Here is a 21,649-nt window from a genome sequence, read left to right as displayed (position 1 = left end):
CGTGGGAGAAAGATGAGGCTTTCTGCTCTCATAAAGATTTGCAGCCTTGGAAACCCTGTACAAGGTCGCTATGAGTCAGAACTGTCTCCACGGCACACCACAACTATCACCACATCCATATGTATTAGTCAAGTTCATCAGATTGTAGCGATGTACACTTTGTTTTGTTTTGTTTTTCCTCTTTTCCTTCCTCTAGTCAGGTTCTGATCATTCAGCCATCGAAGCTAGGTCCAATAGGCACTATCTGCAAGTTTGGGCACCCTTGTGCATATCCCCTCACTTCCTATGAACTTTTCCATGAACTCTTTGAATCTGTCTCATACATACTAAACAGAAAGCACTTAGATTCTCTTTATTTACAGGTGACCTGATTGATTATGTGTTAAGATAACCCTAAAATAATGTATAGGTAAGCCATTATACTTTAGGAGATCACTTGATATAAAAATATGAAATTAGTTTTGTCATCCTCTGGTAGCATAGTGGTTATGAATCGAGCTGCTATCCTAAGAGTCAGCAGTTCGAAACTACCAGCTGTTCCACAGGAGAAAGATGAGGCTTTCTGCTCCCGTAAAGATTTACAGCCTCAGATGTACAGGATCACTATGAGTCGGAACCGACTCCACGGCACATAATAACAACAACAACAACCAGCAGTAAACAGAAAAAATGTCAGATGATTCTATTTTCAGTAGTATGAAAAATCTCAATCACATAGGAATAATTCTAGTGAAAAATGTCCAAATCGTCTCAGTGGATAAATGTAAATGTCCTTTAGATAAATTGAAATCCCAAACAATAGAGGAACATGAAACATCCACTGAATTCAGTATTGTATAAATGCCAGCCAATTTTTCCCAACTTGTTATTTATTTGGTGCAAACACAAGTTAAAATTCCAACAGGTTGTTGGCTGGCTGCTTGGTTTGGATTAAAACTGGAAAACAGACTTTAAAATTATAAAATGCAAAGAGACAAGAGGACTCCAATCAGTGTTGAAGAACAGAGTTGGACAATTGACCTCTGCCAGATAGAAAGGCACTTTACAAGTCGGCTATGCAGAAGCCCATGTTATTGACACAAGGCTAAACAAATAGGTCAACGGGAAAAAGAATGAGCTATAGACTCACTCATGGATGGATGGTGCATTTATTGTATCATCGAACAGACACACCAAATGGATTCTAGCCAATTGGACTGCTCAGTATGGGGTACTCTGTTGTTGTTAAGTGCCATAGAGTTGGTTCTGACCCATAGTGACCCTGTATAGGGTTTCTGAGGAGCGACTGGTTAGCTTGAACCACCAACCTTGTGGTTCAAACTGACTTTGCAGTCCAGCGCATCAACCCACAGCACTGCACCAGGACCCCATGGGGTACTCTAGTCACCTTTCAATGTTATATTATAGCTAAGTAATTAAATTGTTGTTGTTGTTATGTGCCATCGAGTCGGTTCCGACCCATAGCGACCCTGTACAGGGTTTCCGAGGGTGTAAATCTTTACGGGAGTAGAAAGCCTCATCTTTCTCCCGTGGAGCAGCTGGTAGTTTCGAACCGCTGACCTTAAGGTTCGCAGCCCGATTCGTAACCACTACGCTACCAGTGAATTAGATCCACTTAAATATGTTAAAAATATCTAAATATAATTATCATGAAAGTTAAATAAATATTCAGCTTCTCAGTGTCACTAGTTACATTTGAAGTGCCTGGTAGCCACTGTGGGGAGGAGAGAATGTATTGATCCCACAGAAGAAGAACATTTCCATCCTGGCATGAAATTACACTGGACACGGCCATGTCAGGCAGTCACAGTTTTATGTAGTAAAGCAAAGCAGAAAAGGGTAATACTATTAAATTGAGACAGGAGGTAATAGGTAATAGGAAGAGGAATCACTACTTAAAATTGGTCAGCCAAGGAAGACCAAACTGAGCTGGTGACATTTGGTGTAAGGGTTGAAGGCACTGAAGGCACCAGTTTCCTGAATATCTGGTGTAAGAACCTACAGGGCACAGGAAGTGAAAATGCAAAGGCCTGAGTCAGGAATTTACCAAGTGTGTGGTGTGTTCAGGAAACAGCAACCAATCTAGTGTGGGTGGAGTGTGGCCAATAAGGAGGGAGGAGTAGAAGAGCAAGAGAGTCACGTGGGGAGAGGGGAACGCCCCTGGGATCTTATACAGTGTTGTAAGGATGTCGGTTTTTACTATGAACACCATGTACCACCACTAGAGAGCTTTCAGCAGTGCTGTGGCACGGTCCACCTTCATTGAGTAGGATCATAATTGCCCCTGTGATGGGGAACACCATTCAGCCTGGGAGGGAGAGAGGAGAAAGAACCCTTTGGAGACCAATACAAGTAATGCAAGGATCCACTAGGAGTAGATGACAGCAGCTCCCCCAGGTTATACCAGTGTAGGTAGGGAAGGAGCTTGTTGTTACTAAGTGCTTGTTGTCGGTTCTGACTCATAGCTGCTGCATCTGGCATGGGCTATTCTCTGTGAACAGCACGGAGAGATTAAACTCAAGTAGGGGCGATGGGAGATTAGAAAGAAAAGGAAGACACAAGACACAAATATATTAAGTAAATTTGGGACCAGGTGGGATGCAGTGCTCTGATGGAGATACTGTGACCCAGACCAAGTGCAGCAAGTTTATTTTATACACATATCAAAAGAAGGTGCTTGAGGCGGGGAAAAGAGTGCAAGGATATATAGAGTTGTTTGTGCATGCATCTTCCGATAAAGCTTGGGACTTCATCGGAAGAAAGTAACTTGTGGTAGCTAAGGAAACAGAGATTAGAGCAGCTACATGTTTGTGCAGGCTGAGCTGAAGGCCATGGCTGTGTACAAGGAAAGACTTTACAAGTTGTTTGTTCTCTGAGACAGGATTTGCAAGTTCCTTATGGGGCAGCCTAACCTGGGTGCAGCCCGAGTTTCTGGACCACAAATGTTCCGTTGCAATCCTTCAGTTAAACTACCCCTAAGTCAGAGACCCTCGGCTCAGTCGCTACCAACAATAGCGACCCTGTATAGGGTTTCTGAGGAGCAACTGGTGGGTTTACACTGCCCACTTTGCAGTTAGAACTGACCTTGAGGTCAAGTGCTTATCCTATGATGTCACACCAGTTGGGGTGTGGGAAAATGAAAGAGTTAAAGATGGCACCACAGTTTTCATCTTGGACAACTAGAGGGGTTGAGATTTGTCACTTGAGATAAGGTAGGAAAAGATTTGAGGGGAAAGGAAGATCGGGATTTTAGTTCTGGACAGACTGAATCTCTAAATTCAATTTATGAAACATCCAAACACACACACTGCCTTCAACGTGAGAGCTGCCGTTCACTTATCCAGGTAATCCCCAACAGACAATGGGGTTCCATTCCAACAATGGGGCTCTAAGTTAGTTTTGCTCTAAGTTGAATACCTCAGCTTCTCGCTCTCTCTTTTTTTTTTTTTCAGTTTTCATTATCATTGCCTTTTATTAGCAACATGTAATCTTTGGTATCCTGGTGTGGTGCTGCAGGTTAAGGCGCTGGACTGCAAGGTCAGTTTGAACTGCAAAGTCGGTGGTTCAAGCTCACCAGCCACTCCTTAGAAACCCTACACAGGGTCGCTATGAGTCAGAACTGACTCAGTGGCACTAACAATAACAACAAGCTAATCTTTATTTGTTTTGGAGGGTTGGAAAGGTTAAATATAAACTTACAGATGTATTTTAATACTTACTACCGATAACTAATGATTAAGATGTTAAAAAAAAAAAAAGGTGAAGTGTGGGTCATCATAACTGGAATATGCTGGAAGTGGGAGACCATCCTCTGTGAACGTACAACCCTAAAACCTGCAGAAATTACTAGAGAAAAGGTCATTGGAAATTCTGTTTCCTCATGAAGTCTACTACCCCCATGGAGAGGCATAACCTTCAGGTGTTGCAGGTTTGGTTCCGGATCACCACAATCAAATGAGTATCGCCATAAAGCAAGTCCCACAGGTTTTTGGTTTTCCAGTGCATGCAAGAGTTATATTTACATTGAACTATAATCTGTGATGTGGCGCTGTACGTTAATGTCTCAGACTGCAAAGCTGTTTGAATTGCAAGGTTGGTGGTTCAAGCTCACCAGCTGCTCCTCGGAAACCCTATACAGGGTTGCTATGGGTCGGAACCGACTCGACAGCACTTAACAATAACAACAGCAATGGGCAAACTATTGAATGATGCAGAAAGCATCTAAAGAAGATGGAAGGTATATACAGAGTCACTGTATCAAAAAGAAATGGTGGGTGTTCAGTCATCTCAAGAAGAAGCATATGATCAAGAACCAGCGATACTGAAGGAAGCCATCCAAGCTGCACTGAAAGAATTGGTCAAAAACACAGCTCAAGGAATTGATGGAATGCAAATTAAAATACAAATACAAAGTGATGCAGCACTGGAGGCACTCACACATCTATGCCAAGAAACCTGGAAGACATCTGCCTGGCCAACTGATTGGAAGAGATCTACATTTGTGACCAATTCCAAAGAGAAGAAATCCAACAGAATGTGCAAATCATCAGACAGGATCATTAATATCAGATACAAGTAAAATTTTGCTGAAGATAATTCAAAAATAACTGCAACAGTACATGAGCAGAAAACTGCCAGGAATTCAAGCCGAACTCAGAAGAGGACGTGGAACTAGGGGTAGCACTGCTGATTTCTGATGAATGTTGTTTGAAAGCAGACACTAACAGAAAGATGTTTACCTGTGGTTTAGTGACATGCAAAGGCATTTTGCTGTGTGGATCCTGACAAGTTATGGACAACATTGCGAAGATGGGCATTCCAGAACATTGGATTGTGCTCATCAGGAACTTGTACATAGACCAACAGGCAGTTGTTAGAACAGAACAAGGGGATGGTGAATGGTTTAAAATCAGGAAAGGTGTGTGCCGGGGTTGTATTATTTCACCATACTTATTCAATCTGTACACAGAATAACTAATCTGAGAAACTGAATTATATGAAGAAGAGCATGGCATCAAGGTTGGAGGAAAATTCATTAACAACTTGCGATATGCAGATGATACAACCTTGCTTGCTGAAATTGAGAAGGACTTAAAATATTGATGAAAATCAAAGACAGTAGCCTTCAATAGGGGTGGAATCTCAATGTGAAAACAACAACAACAAAACAAACAAAAGTCTTCACAGCTGGCCCAATAAATAACATGTAAATTGGAGAAAAGATTGAACTTGGCAAAGACTTCATTTTGCTTGGATCCACAATCAACACTCATGCCATCAGCAGCCAAGAAATCAAACAACATATTGTATTAGGCAAATGTGATGCCCCAGATCTCTTTAAAGTGTTCAAGAGCAAAGCTGGGAGTTTGAGGTCTAAGATGCACCTGATCAATGCCATAGCATTTTCAGTAGCCTCATATGCATGTGAATGTTGGACAATGAATAGGGAAGACCATAGAAGAATGGATGCATCGAGCTGTGGTGTTATAGAAGAATTCTGAAAGTGTCATGGACTGCCGGAAGATCAAATAGGTCTGTGTTGGGAGAAGTACAATCGGTTTGCTCCTTATAAGCCAGGATAGTGAGACTTTATCTCTCATACCTCATACATGTAATCAGTAATGACCAGTCCCTGGAGAAGACCGCCATGCTTGGAATAGTTGAGGGACAGTGAACAAGAAGAAGACCCCCAATGTGGTGGACTGGCGCAGTGGAAGCAGCAGTGGACTGAAGCTTAACAACAATTGTGAGGCTGGCTCAGGATCAGGCAGTATTTCATTCTGTTGTGCAGAGGGTCACTGTGAGTCGGAACTGACTCAATGACACCTAGCAACAACAAATTTCTTAAATGATGTTATGAAGTTGTTAACTCATAGTGAGCCTATGTAGGGTTTCTGAGGGGTGGCTAGTGAGTTTGAACCACCCATCTTGAAGTTCAAACCAACTATGTGGCCCAGTGCCACACCAGGACTCCGGTCCTTAAATATGTAATATAAGTTATATATGTAGGTATATAAATACAGTATCATCCAAGCTGGTTCCAACTCCTAACGACACTGTATATGGTTTCTGAGGAGCAGCTGATGGGTTTGAACAGATGTTATGGTTAGCAGTCCAATGCCTTTCCTGCAGTGACTTCTGTGTAATATTAAGTGCAGTAGTAGTATAGTTTAGATAGATAGATAGATAGATAGATAGATAGAGAGAGAGAGAGAGAGAGAGAGAGAGAGAAACCCTGGTGTGGCGCTATAGGTTAAGCACTAGACGGTTGACCTTAAGGTAAGTGGTTCAAACCCAGAACCGCTCCTCAAGAACCCTATACAAGGTTGGTATGAGTCAGAATCGACTCTATGGTACTTCACAACAACAATAACATACATAGATATAGAGAGAGATACATATATGTGTATGAGAGGGCTTCAAAAAGTTTATGGAAAAATAGAATTGAACAATAATGGAATTTTCCAACCAACTTTTTGAAGTCCCCTCTTATATCCAGAGGGAGACAGAGAGAGAGAGCAAATTCTCTGGCTCTTTGAATTAGGATTGTGAGATGAGGCTAATAGAGTCCAAAGGGAATGGAGCTTACAGGATCATCAACAAAGGATTGATGGAAAAAATAGACCACCAAGAAAATTGAAAGCCATTGGAAACCCAAGATGTCACGAACAAAAACACACAACTAACAAACCAATGAAGCTCTGAAACCAGTATTCTGACCAAAGTGACAGCCTGAGTGTAAAAACCCTATATGGAAAAATCATGTTGCAGCTCAAAAGCCTTCCTATGGTTGTTCTTTTGCAAATGAGGATCCCAAGCCACAGGGAGGTTAAGTGTCAGAGGCTAATGAATCTCATTAGGGACAGAGGAAGTAAAAAAAAAAAAAATGGTCTCTTTTCTCCCAGCTGGGAAGTCTTGCCAACAAGTAAACAGGACCTTCTATCAACATCTCATCCACTGCCTGTAGCCAATAATGTATCTTCTAGTTACATAAATCAAATGTAGCTAACAATTGAGAAAGCAAAAGAAAATGCTGACTCAGTAACTTGCAAATGTGCAATTAAAAAAAAAAAAATCCATTTGTTAGTTTAGAATTTGTAGCAAACAAATGATTCCACATGTATTTAAATACCTCTAAGCAATAAAATCTAAAAAAATCCCAACATAAATATCTCATTTTGAATGGCTAGCTTCTAAACCACGTTAAAGAACAGAAACGCCTTTCTTCACAGATTATTCTAAAGGTAATTTAAAAATAATTATTCAGGATAATATGAACTCCAGTGGCTGTCCTTGTTGAAATGTATAGGGCTGCTTGTGGCTATATGTGTTTATTGCTTTTTTTTATATGATGAAATACTTCCATGTTTGAGAAATTTCTCAGGATCAAAATTGCATTGTAAGTACAATTGTTTCACTGGCTGGAAATGGATGAGAGGTAGAGCAAGAGCTTTGAAAGTTTGGAGAAAATGAAAATCCCAAGGATTTTATGCTTATCCCGAGGAGCCCTGATTTCTCATTGGGTTAGGTGTTGCACTAATGAAAGGTTGGCAGTTCAAACCCACCAGCCACTGCATGGGAAAAAGAGGAGGCTGTGTCTGCTTCTGTAAAGATTTATAAATCTTGTCGGATTGCTAGAAGTCAGAATTAACTCAGTAGCAGTTTGATCGTTGGGGCAGTTTATGCTTACCCCTTCTCACTGTGGTGATGGTGGTGATGGTGGTGTGGCGTGGAGTCGGTTCCGACTCATAGTGACCCTGCACAGGGTTTCCGAGGCTGTAAACCTTTACGGGAGCAGAACATCTCATCTTTCTCCCACAGAATGGCTGGTAGTTTCAAACTGCTGACCTTGAGGTTAGCAGCCTGACTCGTAACCACTACACTAATTTCATTGACTCAGGTATGTCTAGAGTTAGACACCTGGACCTCTGTACTTATAACATGCACCCCACAGGATTCGGAGGTAGGGGCTCCTGGGACCTTTTCTTTGAGAAATATGGGGAGTTTAAGACTTGTAATAATATAATTACGTTTACTTTCTGTGTTGGAGTAGATGTGCACTGCACTGGATTTTCAGTAGCTGTGATCTTTTGGAATTAAATCTCCAGGTCTTTCTTCTGAGATACCTCTGGGTGCATGAACACCTCGAATCTTTCAGTTAGCAGTCTAGCGCATTAACATTTGAACTAGCTAGAGATTGCCACCTTTGCTTCATTGTTGTTGTTGTTGTTAAATGCTAGAGTTGGTTCCAACTCACAGTGACCCTGCGTAGACTTTTCAAGGAGCCCCTCGTGGGTTTGAACTATCAGCCTCACAGTTATCAGTCCAGTGTTGATCATACAGCACTAGGCCAGGATGCCTTTACTTTGGAAATCTCAAGAATAAAGTCCTTCTGAGAGGCTCTAAGAGTTAGTATCTGCTGTGATTCATTTGCAGCCTTGGTTGCATCATGACTTTGCTCCAGAATGCTGACTGCTGCTCGTCCCTTTCACCTCTGGACTTCCCTTAACGCACTGTCCCACCTGCTCCAGCAGCCTTATCGCATCTGTCCCCTGCAGCTATTAAGCATGAAGCCACACAGGGCTCTGCAACCACACTGCTTAAACAGCATGTTTTTCCTTTACACTGTCATCACTTGGTAAAAGCAGCAGTCCGCCGAAGATAAATCAAGTTCTTAATTACTCAGTTGCTTTGCATACAGTGCCTATTATTAGAAATCTCTTCTGAGAGAGATACCAGTAGACTCAGACTATTGTTCCATTCCATTCCTTTCTTTCTTGCTTTGGTGCCATTCCATTTCTTAGTGTATTTACGAAATTTCCTGCATTTTCTGGTTGTTTCGGCCATCGCTTCTTCTTCACGGTTTCTGCTGTACCCTTATGACTCACTGTGCATTTGTTAGAGGCACATTTTCAAATAAAAAGTAAAAGCTTGACTCTAGTACAGATTAAAATATAAAAGCCACATAACGTTTTTGAGAATTTTTAAAAAAGTTGTTACTGATGAATTACAATGACGTCAAAGAAGAGAAGAATCTATCCACTGTTGTTGTTTAGTGCCGCCGAGTCACCTCTGATTCACAGCGTTCCTATATAGGGTTTCTGAGGTGCCGCTGGTGGACTTAAACCACCGATCTGACAGTAGTCCAGTGCTTATCCTAGAATGGCACACCAGGAATAGTGAACTGACCATGCATATGGAGACAAGATCGGGTTCTTCCACTGTGGATGAAATTTCCTGTCTTTAGAAGAGTTGGAGATGCTCACCAGCAGCTCATGGTGGAGTCTACTCAGAAAAAGTGTTGATGATCTCGTTCTGAAAACACTGTGGAGCTCAGTTCTCCGCGGACGCATATGGGGTGGCCAGGAGTCAGAGTTGACTCGACTGCAACAGTTGGCATCTTTGCTTATCCAACCTTCGTACCACTGGTATAAGAAGAATTATGCACTGGAAAGAGACAGTACCTGGCTTTCTAAGCAAAAACAAAAACATAAAAAGCAGATAACCTATATTAGAGGATGAATAAATATAAATACGTCTTGGGAGTTAGAAATCATGAATTGCTCTGGAGAGATTTAAAGGTTTATCTCCTCTAGAAATATTTGCTTACATTCTAAGAGTAATAAAAACTTAAAGGCCTGTCTTTCTTCCCCTCAGAGAAGATGGGTAACATTGCAGAGCCCAAGAGTCGCTTTCTTATTGAAGGGGAAGATATACCCACCACCCGTTCTAAACTACAAGCCTCATCATTGCGGAGTTCCTTATAATGGCGCCCATTGGCCCTCCAATATAAGTGCTGGACTGTGAACCACAAGGTCAGAGGTTAGAGGGAGAACGTTGAGGCTTTCTGTTCCCGCAAAGATTTACAGCCTTGGAAACCCTATCTATGAGTTGGAACCAACCCCGCAACACAAGAACAACAACAACAACAATAAAGCCTATTATAAGGAACCTTGGTGACGCTATGGGTTAGGCCTTGGGCCGCCAACTATAAGGTTGGCGGTTCAAATCCACCAGTCAGTCTGGTGGAGAAAGATGAGGCTGTGTGCTGCTGTAAAGATTTACAGCCTTGGAAATCCTGTACAAGGTCGCTGTGAGGCAGAACTGACTTGATGGCTCCCAACCCCAGCAGTTCCCTTTGCTCTCTGACGATGGTAGCATGACCACAAGTATCTGCTCAGAATCAGTGCTGCTCAGGATGCCTGTGTGTAACGGCCCCTGATGGAGAGGCCAGAAGCTTCTGTTAGTATAGCTCTCTGTTGGCATCTGTGTTTCCGTGGCTGCGCTCTCATTGGTCTGCAACCCGTCACAGCCCCATGCATAATGGAGCTATTACAGGGATAAAATACTGCCCCACGATGCATTCTGGGTTGTGCTGTTGTGACCCATAGGTTTGCACTGACTGGTTTTCAGAAGTCAATCACCAGGCTTATCTTCCTCTTCTGTCCTACTCTGGAAACTCCATTGAAACCTGCTCAACACGACAGCTACACAGAAGCCTCCGCTGATGTGGGTGGGGACTGCACATGAGGTACACTGACTGGGAATTGAACCTGGGTCCCCCAGTGGAAGGCAAGCATTTTCACCACTGTCCCCTGCTTCTCTAACTCTGTGCCTCTATCTAATCTGTGGCAGGCTAACTTGGCAACCGACAAGTAGGGTGACAGTTCAGATCCTTCCCAATTTCACACTTCACACGACTTTGCGTCGCTATCAGTTGTTTGCAATGTACAGAGTTGTAAAAAGATCCAGGGCCGTGAGCCTGAGGGTCCCGTACTCGGGTCTAGACAGTGCACACGTCTCATTCATTTGTCAAGGGGGTTATATGTTTGGCTGTGAACCGCAAGGCCAGCAATGTGACTCCACCAGTCAGTGGCTCCACAGGAGAAAGATGACGGTTTCTGCTCCTATAAAGATTTATAGCCTCGGACACCCTGTACAGGGTCGCTGTGAGTCGGAACCGACTCCATCGCATGTAACCACCACCACCACCATTAATTAACCTGTTCGTTTGTACATTTCCTCGTTTCTTTCACTGACATCTTTCTCTGTGTATTGTGTCAAACTCTGTGCTGTAATGTCATGTTGTCAAGTGCCGTCATGTTGGTTCTGACTCATAGCAACTGTGCATAAGCTTTCAGAGCAGTAGCTGGTGAACTGCCAACCTTGTGGTTCACAGTCCAGTGCTGGTCCTACAGCGCCACACCAGCAGATGCCATGGCTACCAAAAAGTGGCACTTTTCCCTTAAAGCTTCCAGACGAATGGGGTGGGGGGACTGATAAAGCAAATCACAAAATATCTAATGAAAATTTGTGATGATGTCTGTACCTTTGGCAGTTGCTGCTTCTAAACAGGTGTTTATAGAAAGACCAGATAGCAGTTAGAGAGCAGTTAAGAGACTTGTTAGTCAAACAACGATTTCCATTGATCGGAATTTGTTGTGATGCTTCCGTTATCTCTGTTACCTTGGCCCCGGAAATCTAGATTGCTTGATTGTACTGAAATCTACACTATCTGTATAAACATCTTGCTTTGTGGCACTTTTCATTAGAAAACAGAATTGTTTCCGAAAGATAACCATAATATTGAAATTTTGGAATTTCCAGAGGACATGTTGAAAAAGTTGCTCAACAGTGCCTGTCATGCACTATGTATGGCCTTGGGTCTCCACGTAGTGTTGTGTGCCATCTACTCATAGGACTGGAGAGGAATGCCGATAAGCGCTGGACTGTGAACCACAAGGGCTGCGGTTCGAACCCACCAGCCGCTCCTCAGTAGAAAGAAGAAGCTTTCTGCTCCTGAGATTTAAAGTCTCGGAAGCCCCTACAGGGTTGCTATGAGTCAGAACCAACTTGATGACAGTTAACAATAACAACACCTATGACAATGTTGACTTGCCCTTTATGGTTTCTAGACTGCAATCTTTATGGGAGTAAGGTGCCGGGTACCAATGACACCACCAGGACGCCTTTTGAATGTCTTTTGTTGTTAAAATGCTGCTTTAGTGCTACCAACTTGGTGCTAACTCATAGCCACCCTTGTAGAGGGGTTCCAAGGAGCAGCTAGTGAGTTTGAACTGCCAACCTTGTGTTTCAAACCGACCTTTCGGACCAGTGCTTATTCTACAGCACCACACATGAGCTAGTGGATGCTAAGTGTGTGACCAAAAAGGCAAGGAGTCCAAGGCTTCAGTCGGGTGTTTGTCCCTCCCTTTCGGGAGCCACTCAGCCAGAGCTAAGCTTCCTCCTGTGGGTCACTGGCAGTCCACAAGGAATGGGGACCAGGGTTTGCTGAGCAGTGACAGCAGAAACTCACCAAGGGACCTGGCTAATAACTTTATGTTGTTGTTCAGTGCCGTCAAGTTGGTTCCAACTCATAGTGACCACATATGGTTTCTGAGGAGCAGCTGGTGAGTTTGAACTGCTGGCCTTGTGGTTCAAACCAGCCTTGAAGTTGAGGGCTTATCCTACAGTGCCACACCTGGACTCCAATAACGTTATAAACTTGTAATAGTCATGGTGGGAGCATGGTGGCTTCGTACAATAAGCACTAGACAGTGAACCACAGGGTCCACGGTTCAAGCCACTCCATGGGAGAAAGTTGACGCTTTCTGCCCCCTCAAAGATTGAAAGCCTCAGAAACATCACTATGAGTGAGAACTGAGTAGACAACATTAACTACAACAATCACAACAGTCAAGATACCACCCGCTGAAATTCTAGAACTTGACACCTATTGTAATTGCCTCATTCTGCAACTTCACTTTCCAAGTTAGGAAATGTTGTTGTTGTTATGTGCCGTGGAGTCGGTTCCGACTCATAGCGACCCTGTGCAGGGTTTCCGAGGCTGTAAATCTTTACGGGAGCAGAAAGCCTCATCTTTCTCCTGTGGAACAGCTGGTAGTTTCTAACTGCTGACCTTGCGGTTCGCAGCCCAATTCATAATCACTACACTACTAGAGCTCCTTAAATTTGGTAGTAGAGGCTTGGAATTTATGAGACTGAGCCCAGCCTCACGGGCCGCTGGGTTTCAGTTTCCTCAGAACTGAAGAACCAGATAAGAAGAAATATCGATTCTCTCCAATTCCGGAGACGAGGAGCCCAAACACAGGACACTGGTTCTAGGGGAAAGTACTGTCTCTGTTGGATTTCTCGTGGCTTATGTTACTTGGCTCCTGGATGGTGTTCAGTGGCATCCATCCTACCCCTGCTCCCTGTCATGTGTGCCCGCCCCTGTGTCTAATCTACTCTTTTTATAATCCAGAGATGACTAGGGTTATGACACATCCTACATCAGTAGAGCCTCATGAACCTAACAAAAACACCATTCTGAAAAGGGAATTGCATCCACAGGTATAGAAGTGAGAATCCCAACACATTTGAAGAGGGGAAGAGGACAAAATACCATCCATAGCAATATGCTGATGTATCGTGTCTTCTTTGAGGAACATAATTTCATGATACCACTTGTGCCGGCAGCCATGTAGGACACAATTGGCCTCTCGTCACCTGGAGCAGCAGAGGTCCAAGGAGAGTCAAGACGAGGAGGAGGAAGCAGAATAGGTGGCTCATTGCTTCCATGAACAGCTGTCTCCTTTGTCATGAGATGAAAAGAAATGGATGGCGTCTTGCTACCAACACTGAACATTTTATCATGAAGTCTGCAGAAAAATTCTGATCGAAAGAGGGACAATGCGGAACAGAATTTCAAATTCTCACACACTCCAGAGTGTCTGGAGCCATGGGGGTCAAATGGACCCCTGAAAGTATTCCCTGGAATAAACCCCAATCCAAAGTATCGTCCCTGAACTTGTAAAATCAAACATTGAGTTGTTTCTGACTCAGTAGTGACCTTGGGGACAACAGAGCAGAACACGGCCTGAGCTTGCAGCCTCCTCACCATCAGTGTTTTAGTTGGGCCCACGGTTACAGCTACAGTGTTCATCCATCTCATTGGGGGGTCTTCCCCTTTTCCTCTGACCCTCTGTTTTACCAGGCCTGCTGATTCTCCTCCAGGGACTGGTCCCCCCGATAGCATGTCCAGAGTATGGGAGACTAAGTCACTCCATCCATCCTCACTTCGAAGGAACATTCTGGCTGTACTTCTTCCGAGACAAATGTGTTCATTCTTCTGGAAGTCCATTGTGTATTCAGTATTCAGTATTCTTCATCAGCAATTTAAAGGCATCAATTCCTTTTTGATCCTCCTTATTCATTGTTCAGCTTTTCCATGTACACAAGGCAATTGGAAATGCCACGGCGTGGGTCAGGCGCGCCTTAGTCCTTAGAGACATCTTTGCATTTTTAACACTTGACAGAGGTCTTTTGCAACAGGTTTGCCCAGTATAGCACATCATTTGATTTCTTAGCTCCTCTTTCCATGGGTGTTCATTGCGTAGCTAAGTAAAATGAAATCCTTGACAACTTCCTTATCTTCTGTGTTTATCAAGAGGTTGTTTAGGATAAACGCTGAACTGCGAATTACAAGGTCAGAGGTTTGAGCCCACCAGCTGCTCCGCAGAAGAAAGAGGAGGCTTTCTGCTCCTGCAATGATTTACAGCCTCAGAAAACCCATACGGGGTCACTGGGAGTCAGAACCTACTAGACGGCACTTAACAACAAAAACAACATCAAGATGTTGCTGATTGATCCAGTTGTGAGGGCTTTTTTTTTTTTTTTTTTTTTTTTCTCTTTGTCTTGAGATCTAATCCATGCAGTAGTTTAGCTTAACTAGTGAAAAAGTCTGCCTGGAGTATTAAGCTCTCTTAAGATCCGTCGATATGGGATCAAATTAACAACATCAACTCAAAAGATTAAGTAGGAACCTTCGCAGGCAGTCAGTGCATGTTAATGGAGAAGAGCATCTCAAATGAGGAGGGTAAGAATGATTGCACAACCCTTAACAATGGAATCAGCATCACTGAATTGTACATTGTAGACACTGTTGAATTGGTGTACATTCTGCTTGTCTATTCACAACAACAACAAATTAAACCAGATCCATTTTTAAGAAACTCCAGGGGAGCTGAAATGCAAGGGGGAGTATGAGTGACAGCTATTGTTTCAGCTCAAGAACAGTCCACATGGGGAAGGAAGGAAGACTGCCAAGTTTGTCTCATGCCCCATTTACCATGCTTCAGCCTCAACACTCCATGACAAGGGGGGTGGGGGGACGAGTGAAGTTTATCAAAGTGCACCTCCTTACATCATTTTGATTATCTATCTTAGCTAGTGAGAGAGAAAAAATAACGGTAACCCCACTTACTATTATTTGCTTTCTCCAATGTTGAAATTTTCATTTTAATACAGAAGCAATTATGTGACTTACCAGCACATATGTAGCAGAGTTCTGACAACTCTCCATCGGTTTTCCTCTCTTTCAACCAGAGCCCTTTTGATGAATGTGTTTGTGTGCCTGCATTTCTCACAGTAGAAGTAGTGACGTCAATTGCTGGGCAAGCGCCCTGGTAGCATAGTAGTTAAGCACACATCTGCTACAGAAAGGTTAGCAGTTCCAATCCACTAGCTGCTTTATGGGCAAAAGGTGTGACAGCCTCCTTAATACCGATTTGCAGCCTTAGCTCACAAGACTAGAGAAACCCCAGGCTATGTATGGCCCTTGGTCATTCTTCAAGTCGGGAACCGAACCCACCCTTGTGGCTCTTTGCAGCCTCCCAGTTAGATAGGTATACAGAGGCCGGGACAACAACACTAGTGAGATCCATTCACTACAGAATGGTCAATCAGTCAAGATCCAAAGGGCAGCGCTTACCTTAGGACAACATTCAGCAGGGTGGGGAAAGGAGGAGAACGGAAACAAGAACCACAGGGATGAAGTGGGACAAGTGTTGTTCCATGGAGGGGATTGCAATCCTTGAGACGAAACCAAGATCAAACTGATGATCCGCTCCGAACACCTTCACTGAATTCACAATGAAAGGTTACAAGAAAGAATCCCAACCTTGTGAACCCTCTGGAGTCGTTCTGTTTTCTCCTATAGGGTTGCTATCTGTCAGAGTCCACTCGACAGCAGGGGTTAAAGTTGGATTTATTGCTAGGGAAGGTGAAAGATACAGCACATTTCTCTTCTGTTACAAACATTGTGGGGTTTTTATTTCATCCAAGTGATTCTGGTAATCAGTGTGCAGGGAATATTTATAGACATTCTGATAGCTACAGTGTTATCTATAGAAGCTGCTCAAAAATATTGTGTGTTTTGTAGCAGTTGCACTGCTGATGCAATACAGGACATCTTCAGTGGAAATGAGTCATTTCTTGTTGTGTTGTCTAACGGTGGAGTTCACATGATATCAAAAATGAATATGTGATTATCTGATTGAAAGGAAAACAGGTGTGTACGTATAATGCTGATTAAAAAGAGAAATAAATAAGATATCAAAGTTTGGCTTTCTTCTTATTGGGGACATAAATAATTTTTTTAGAACAGAAAAGTCATCGCTTACATTGTGAAATTTAAATGACCTCACAGTTTTTCACATGGTAATATCTTTGAAGACAGTGTGTGCTAACAATCCACAAAGTCTTACAATAATAATAGGAAGCATATTTTTTTCTTTTTTGATGGTACACAAAATAATGGTACATTTTTAAAAGGACAGGGTATCAGATTGGATGAAAGGAAATCAATCACAGAAATGTAATCCATTTTCCATATATATACAAATATATAAACGGATGTGGAGTCCTGATGTGGCACTGTGGGTTAATGCGCTACACTGCAAAGTTGGCTTGAACCACAAGGTTGGCGGTTCAAGCTCACCAGCTTGGAAGCCCAATACAGGGTCACCATCGGAACCAACTCGATGGCATTTAACAACAACATAAATGTATGTGTATGGAATCCTGGTGTAGCTCTGTAGGATAATATATATTGTTAAGTGCCACTGAGCCAGTTCCGACCCATAGTGACCCTGTATAGTGTTTCTGAGGAGTGGCTGGTGAGCTTGAACTGACAACCTTGTGGTTCAAACCAACTTTGCAATCCAGCGCATTAACCTACAGCGCCACACCAGGAGTCTATACATTATGTATGTATGTATGTATGTATGTATGTTTGTATGTATGTATGTATGTATGTATGTATCTATCTATCTATCTATCTATCTATCTATCTATCTATCTATCTATCTATCTATCATCTATTTATCTATCTTTGTCTATCATCTATCTATCTATCTATCTATCTATCTATCTATCTATCTGTCTAATTTGTTGTTGTTGGTAAGTGCTGTCAAGTCAGCTCCAACTCAGAGTGACTCTGTATAGGATTTCCTAGGAGGAGCTGGTTAAACTGTTGATCTTCCTGCCGTTCCAACCAACCAAACAGTTGAGTGCTTATCCAACAGCGCCAAACCAGGACTCCTATTTATGCTGCTATTGTGACTCACAGAGACTCTGTATAGAGTTGCCAAGGAGCAGCTGGTGGATTTGAACCACCAACCTTGTGGTCAATTGCTTATCCAACAGCGCCAAACCAGGACTCTTGTGGCGCTGTAGGATCAGCACTGGACTGAGAACCATAAGGTTGGCAATTCAAACCCACCAGCTGCTCCTCAGAAACCCTAAATAGGGTCGCTGTGAATGGGAATTGACTTGGCGGCTCCTAACAACAACATGTATATATATATATGTATATTTATATGCATACGCATATTTATGTGTATATTTATATACGTGTTGTTGTTAGGTGCTGTTGAGTAGGCTCCAACTCACAGCGACTCTGTCTAGGGTTTCTGAGGAGCAGCTGGTGAACTTGAACCACCGACCTTGTGGTCCAGTTAAGTTCAACTGGCAGTCCAGCAAGTATGTATATATACAATACACAGACATACACATGTATATGTACAATACATAACAACAATTATATATATATGCAACGTATAACAACAACATAAAAATATATGTATTTTTTAATATGTTGTTTTTAAGGATTGTCAGTTGTGTTCTGACTCATAGCAACCCTGTATAGGATTTCTGAGGAGCAGTTGATAAATCTGAACCACCAACTTTGCCGTTTAAACTGACCTCACAGTTTAGTGCATTATCCCACAGCGCCACACCAGTACTCCTGTATATATATGTGTGTGTGTGTGTACCTAAGTACGTACATACCGTAAGTATTCTCTGGCTAAATTATATGAAAACATGATATAAAATCAGTGCAACCTCATGGCAAAAATACCAATCTCCAGAGACAGAATCCATTTAGTGAGAGTTAAAGCTTTTACGAACCCCATTTGTGTTGCCTCTCCCTCTGAGAGAGAGTTGATAACTAGGAAAACAGGTCGACTCAGATTCCAGGTGATTTTGATTTTCTTGATTTATTTGAACTTTTACAGACTAGTGATGCTCCCCCCCTCTTTCTCTCCCATTTGTGCATACAAGAAACTGCCTGGACCGTCCTGCAACACAATGGCTCTGACTTAACCAGAGTCATGGGCGCTCACCCAGAGAGCCCACACGTTGGGGTTTTTGAGTACACAGCCAGCATGGATCAACTTCAGGCCACAATTAACCTCGCAGAGCACTGTGAACAGGAGCTTGCTTACTACTGCAGGAAGTCACGGCTTGTAAATAAGCAAGGTGAGTAAACTGAGGCAACCCCCCCCAGCACGCGTGTTGTGTTACGCAAGCCCTTCCCCCAGCTATGGTGGCTTTTAATTCTGCCATAATGGTGGCACGAGACCACTGTGGCGGGCTGGTCCTCAGACACTTAGCAAAGAAACACGCTACAGTCGGAAAATCTTCGAGATGTTTTTGTCTGAAGTAAAAGAAGACGGTCAGTTTACATTGAACTCTGTTCAAACCCTTGCTTGCTCCCCTGATTGTTTCCTGGTCTTGATAGGATGTTGATGTTGTTATTGTACAGTGTTCTCAAGTCCATTTCAAAATAGCAACCCTGTATGGCGAGTCCAAAAGAGCTCTGGTAGAGTAGTGGTTACGAATTGGGCTGTGAACCTAAAAGTCAGTAGTTAGAAACTACCAGCTGTTCCTCGGGAGAAAGATGAGGCTTTCTGCTCCCATAAAGATTTATAGCCTTGGAAACCCTGTACAAGGTCGCTAGGAGTCGGAACTGACTTCGTGGCACATCACAACAACAACAATATCAATAGCGAGTCTAAGGAATGGCTGGTGGGTTTGATCTGCCTGATAGCATACATGGTACAGTAAAGGGCTTTTGTCTGATCCTCAAATAACACACAGTGTTCATCCCTGAGAAGGGCAAGTGACACAGAAGATTTGTTTCATCACAGAAAAGAGCTAATAAAAATAGAGCTGTTTTCTGGAAGCGACTATTCTGTGTGATGTTCTCCATGGATTGTTGGCAGTTAGCCTCTGGGGATAATTGAAAATTAGAATCGGCTGTGAGAAGCATGGCTTATCCAATAGCTCAACTAGGAACCAGAAAATCATCAGACCTTTTTCCTCTGTTCGATTCTTGATAGCTAGTTTTCTCCTAAAATCTGCTCCTAGTTTTGTGCTTTCTCCCCTGAAACACCTTACCATGTCAGAATATCACCGCTCAACTCTGGGACCACCATCACCCCTTTCATTAGTTAATTCTTGAAATCACTGCAAAGCTTTCACCTGGCCTCTCTATGTCTCCTAACCGTTCACCATGTAACCCAGTAAGTGTATTCATCTTTACGAAGAAGATGGCGTTTCCAGCAACACCATTTCCATCCGGATACTCTTCTATGACATGGCTTCAAAGAGTGTGTGGGAAAATTCCATTGTCGTTTACTTCCAGTTTTCCAAGAACTCTATTTAAGAAGGTCGTGGGCATTTCTGTGAGCAAGGTACAAGTCCAGGAGCCTCTGGCATTTCCAAATCCTAAGTGCACCATGCTTATGGCTGCTGTAGTGAGGTCGGTGTTGGGCTAACTGCAAGGGCAGCAATTTGAGTCCACCAGGTGCTTTGAGGAAGAAAGATGAAGATTTCTGCTCCCATAAATATGTGTTGTTGTTGTTGTCGAATTGATTCCCTCATAGAGACCCTGTATAGGGTTTCTGAGGAGCAGCTGGTGTGTTTGAAACCACCAACCTTGTGGTTCGTAGTCCAGTGCTTATCGTTTAGCACCACACCATAAATATTTACAGCCTCAGAACCAACTCGATCGCACGCCATCACCTTTCAGTTTCGTTCTTGTTAAGTGCCATCGAGTTGGTTCGAATATAGACTTGCTACAAGTTGGAATTGACTTGTTGGCACTTAACAACAACAACTGCCACTCCAGTAGAGAAGTGCTGGTAGCACTGTGGGGTAAGTGTTGGGATGATAACCGCAAGATCAGTGGTTCAAACCCACCAGCCACTCCAGGAAAGAAAGATGAGGCTACGTACTACTGTAAAGATTTGCATCTTTAGAAACCCTATGGAGTAGTTAGGCTCGGACCTGTAAAGTCACGTGAGTCGGAATTGACTCCATGGCAGTATGCCCTCATGTTAACTGATGACATCATCAAAGGTTCTGTTTCCAAACAAAGGTCACACTTCGAGCTACCAGAGATCAGAACGTATCTTTTTAGGGACAATTCTGTTTATCACAAAGGCTTTGGAACAGGGGATGATGATAGTTTCAAGCATACAGTTATCTTTAGGATCGTGACACACTGACTCACGTAGAATGGGTTGGAGATGGAAAGAGACTGAAAAGGGAGTGAACAATTCAGATTTGAGGCTGGAATAAGAAATAAGTCAAAGTGTAGGAGGGGTGAAGAATTAGCTTCAGGGGAGAATAGGAAGGTGATGTCGAACAAGTTTTCAGATCTTAGTTTCAAGTGACACATTTTTGAACAGCCCTGTAATTGTGGATGGGTGGAGAAGAGTGTGTATGAAAATCAGTTTCAGCAAGCCAAGGAGCTGTGACTTAGAAAATTGGAAGAATGATCAATGTAAATACTCAACTCATTTAAGGTTTTTATTTTGGCAGCTGGAGTGTTCAATCCTTATCATTTATTCTTGTTAAACTTTCTGCTCTGTTGCCAACACCCACTTCCTCCTTTTGATTTTCTGAAGTCTTTCTTAGGCATCTGTAAATTTCTTTTCAATGCTTCAAAACGTCTTGAATAGAGCCAAAGGTGTTTTGTACCTTTGAGACATCTGACAACTTCTTTTGTATAGAAAAGATGGAGAATTTAAATATTTTTTTAAAAAATGATTGGGTATTTACAAATAATACTTTATTTCCTCTTCAGTCTATGAAAATATGATGTTTTAGCAGTCAATTGAAATATCTTTTTAGACTTACAGGTGGGTTTCACTGCCCTGTAATTCATTAAGGAGGATAAAATTTTCCATGGATCTTCCTTTCGTGTGACTCAAGTTCCCAGTTAACTCCATGTTTTGACTGGGTTGAGCTGGCAGGTATGGCATTCTGAGAGAGAGAGTGTCAGTATTTGCAGAGGTCCTATCTCACAATAAATTATAGCGAGCAAGAGCTTTTGTAACTACCAGGAACAGCACTAAAAGTTCCAGCTTTTCATGGGGCTGTGGTGACCATCTCAGAGTTTGAGTTAACAAAAAGATCATCATACCTTTTTGTTTGCTCTTGTCGATTTGACACCACTGCCCTTCTTCTCATGGGAGTATGGTGGCTCTGTAGGATGAGCACTGGACTTGGAACCACA

General features: G+C 42.7%; 1 protein-coding gene across 1 annotated transcript in view; it reads left to right on the top strand.

Moving 5' to 3' along the window:
* CNTNAP4 (contactin associated protein-like 4) overlaps positions 1-21,649 on the top strand; it is a 380,481-nt gene that overhangs the window by 287,110 nt on the left and 71,722 nt on the right. The window contains exon 13 of the mRNA XM_006860153.1: positions 18,406-18,603. Within this exon, the coding sequence (XP_006860215.1) occupies positions 18,406-18,603 (198 nt within the window). The remainder of the gene's footprint in view (positions 1-18,405; positions 18,604-21,649) is intronic.

Source organism: Chrysochloris asiatica, unplaced genomic scaffold (assembly GCF_000296735.1).
Source record: "Chrysochloris asiatica unplaced genomic scaffold, ChrAsi1.0 scaffold00037, whole genome shotgun sequence".
NCBI lineage: Eukaryota > Metazoa > Chordata > Mammalia > Afrosoricida > Chrysochloridae > Chrysochloris > Chrysochloris asiatica.
Note: the sequence above shows the minus strand (reverse complement) of the source record. Positions and strands in the feature narration are given on the sequence as shown.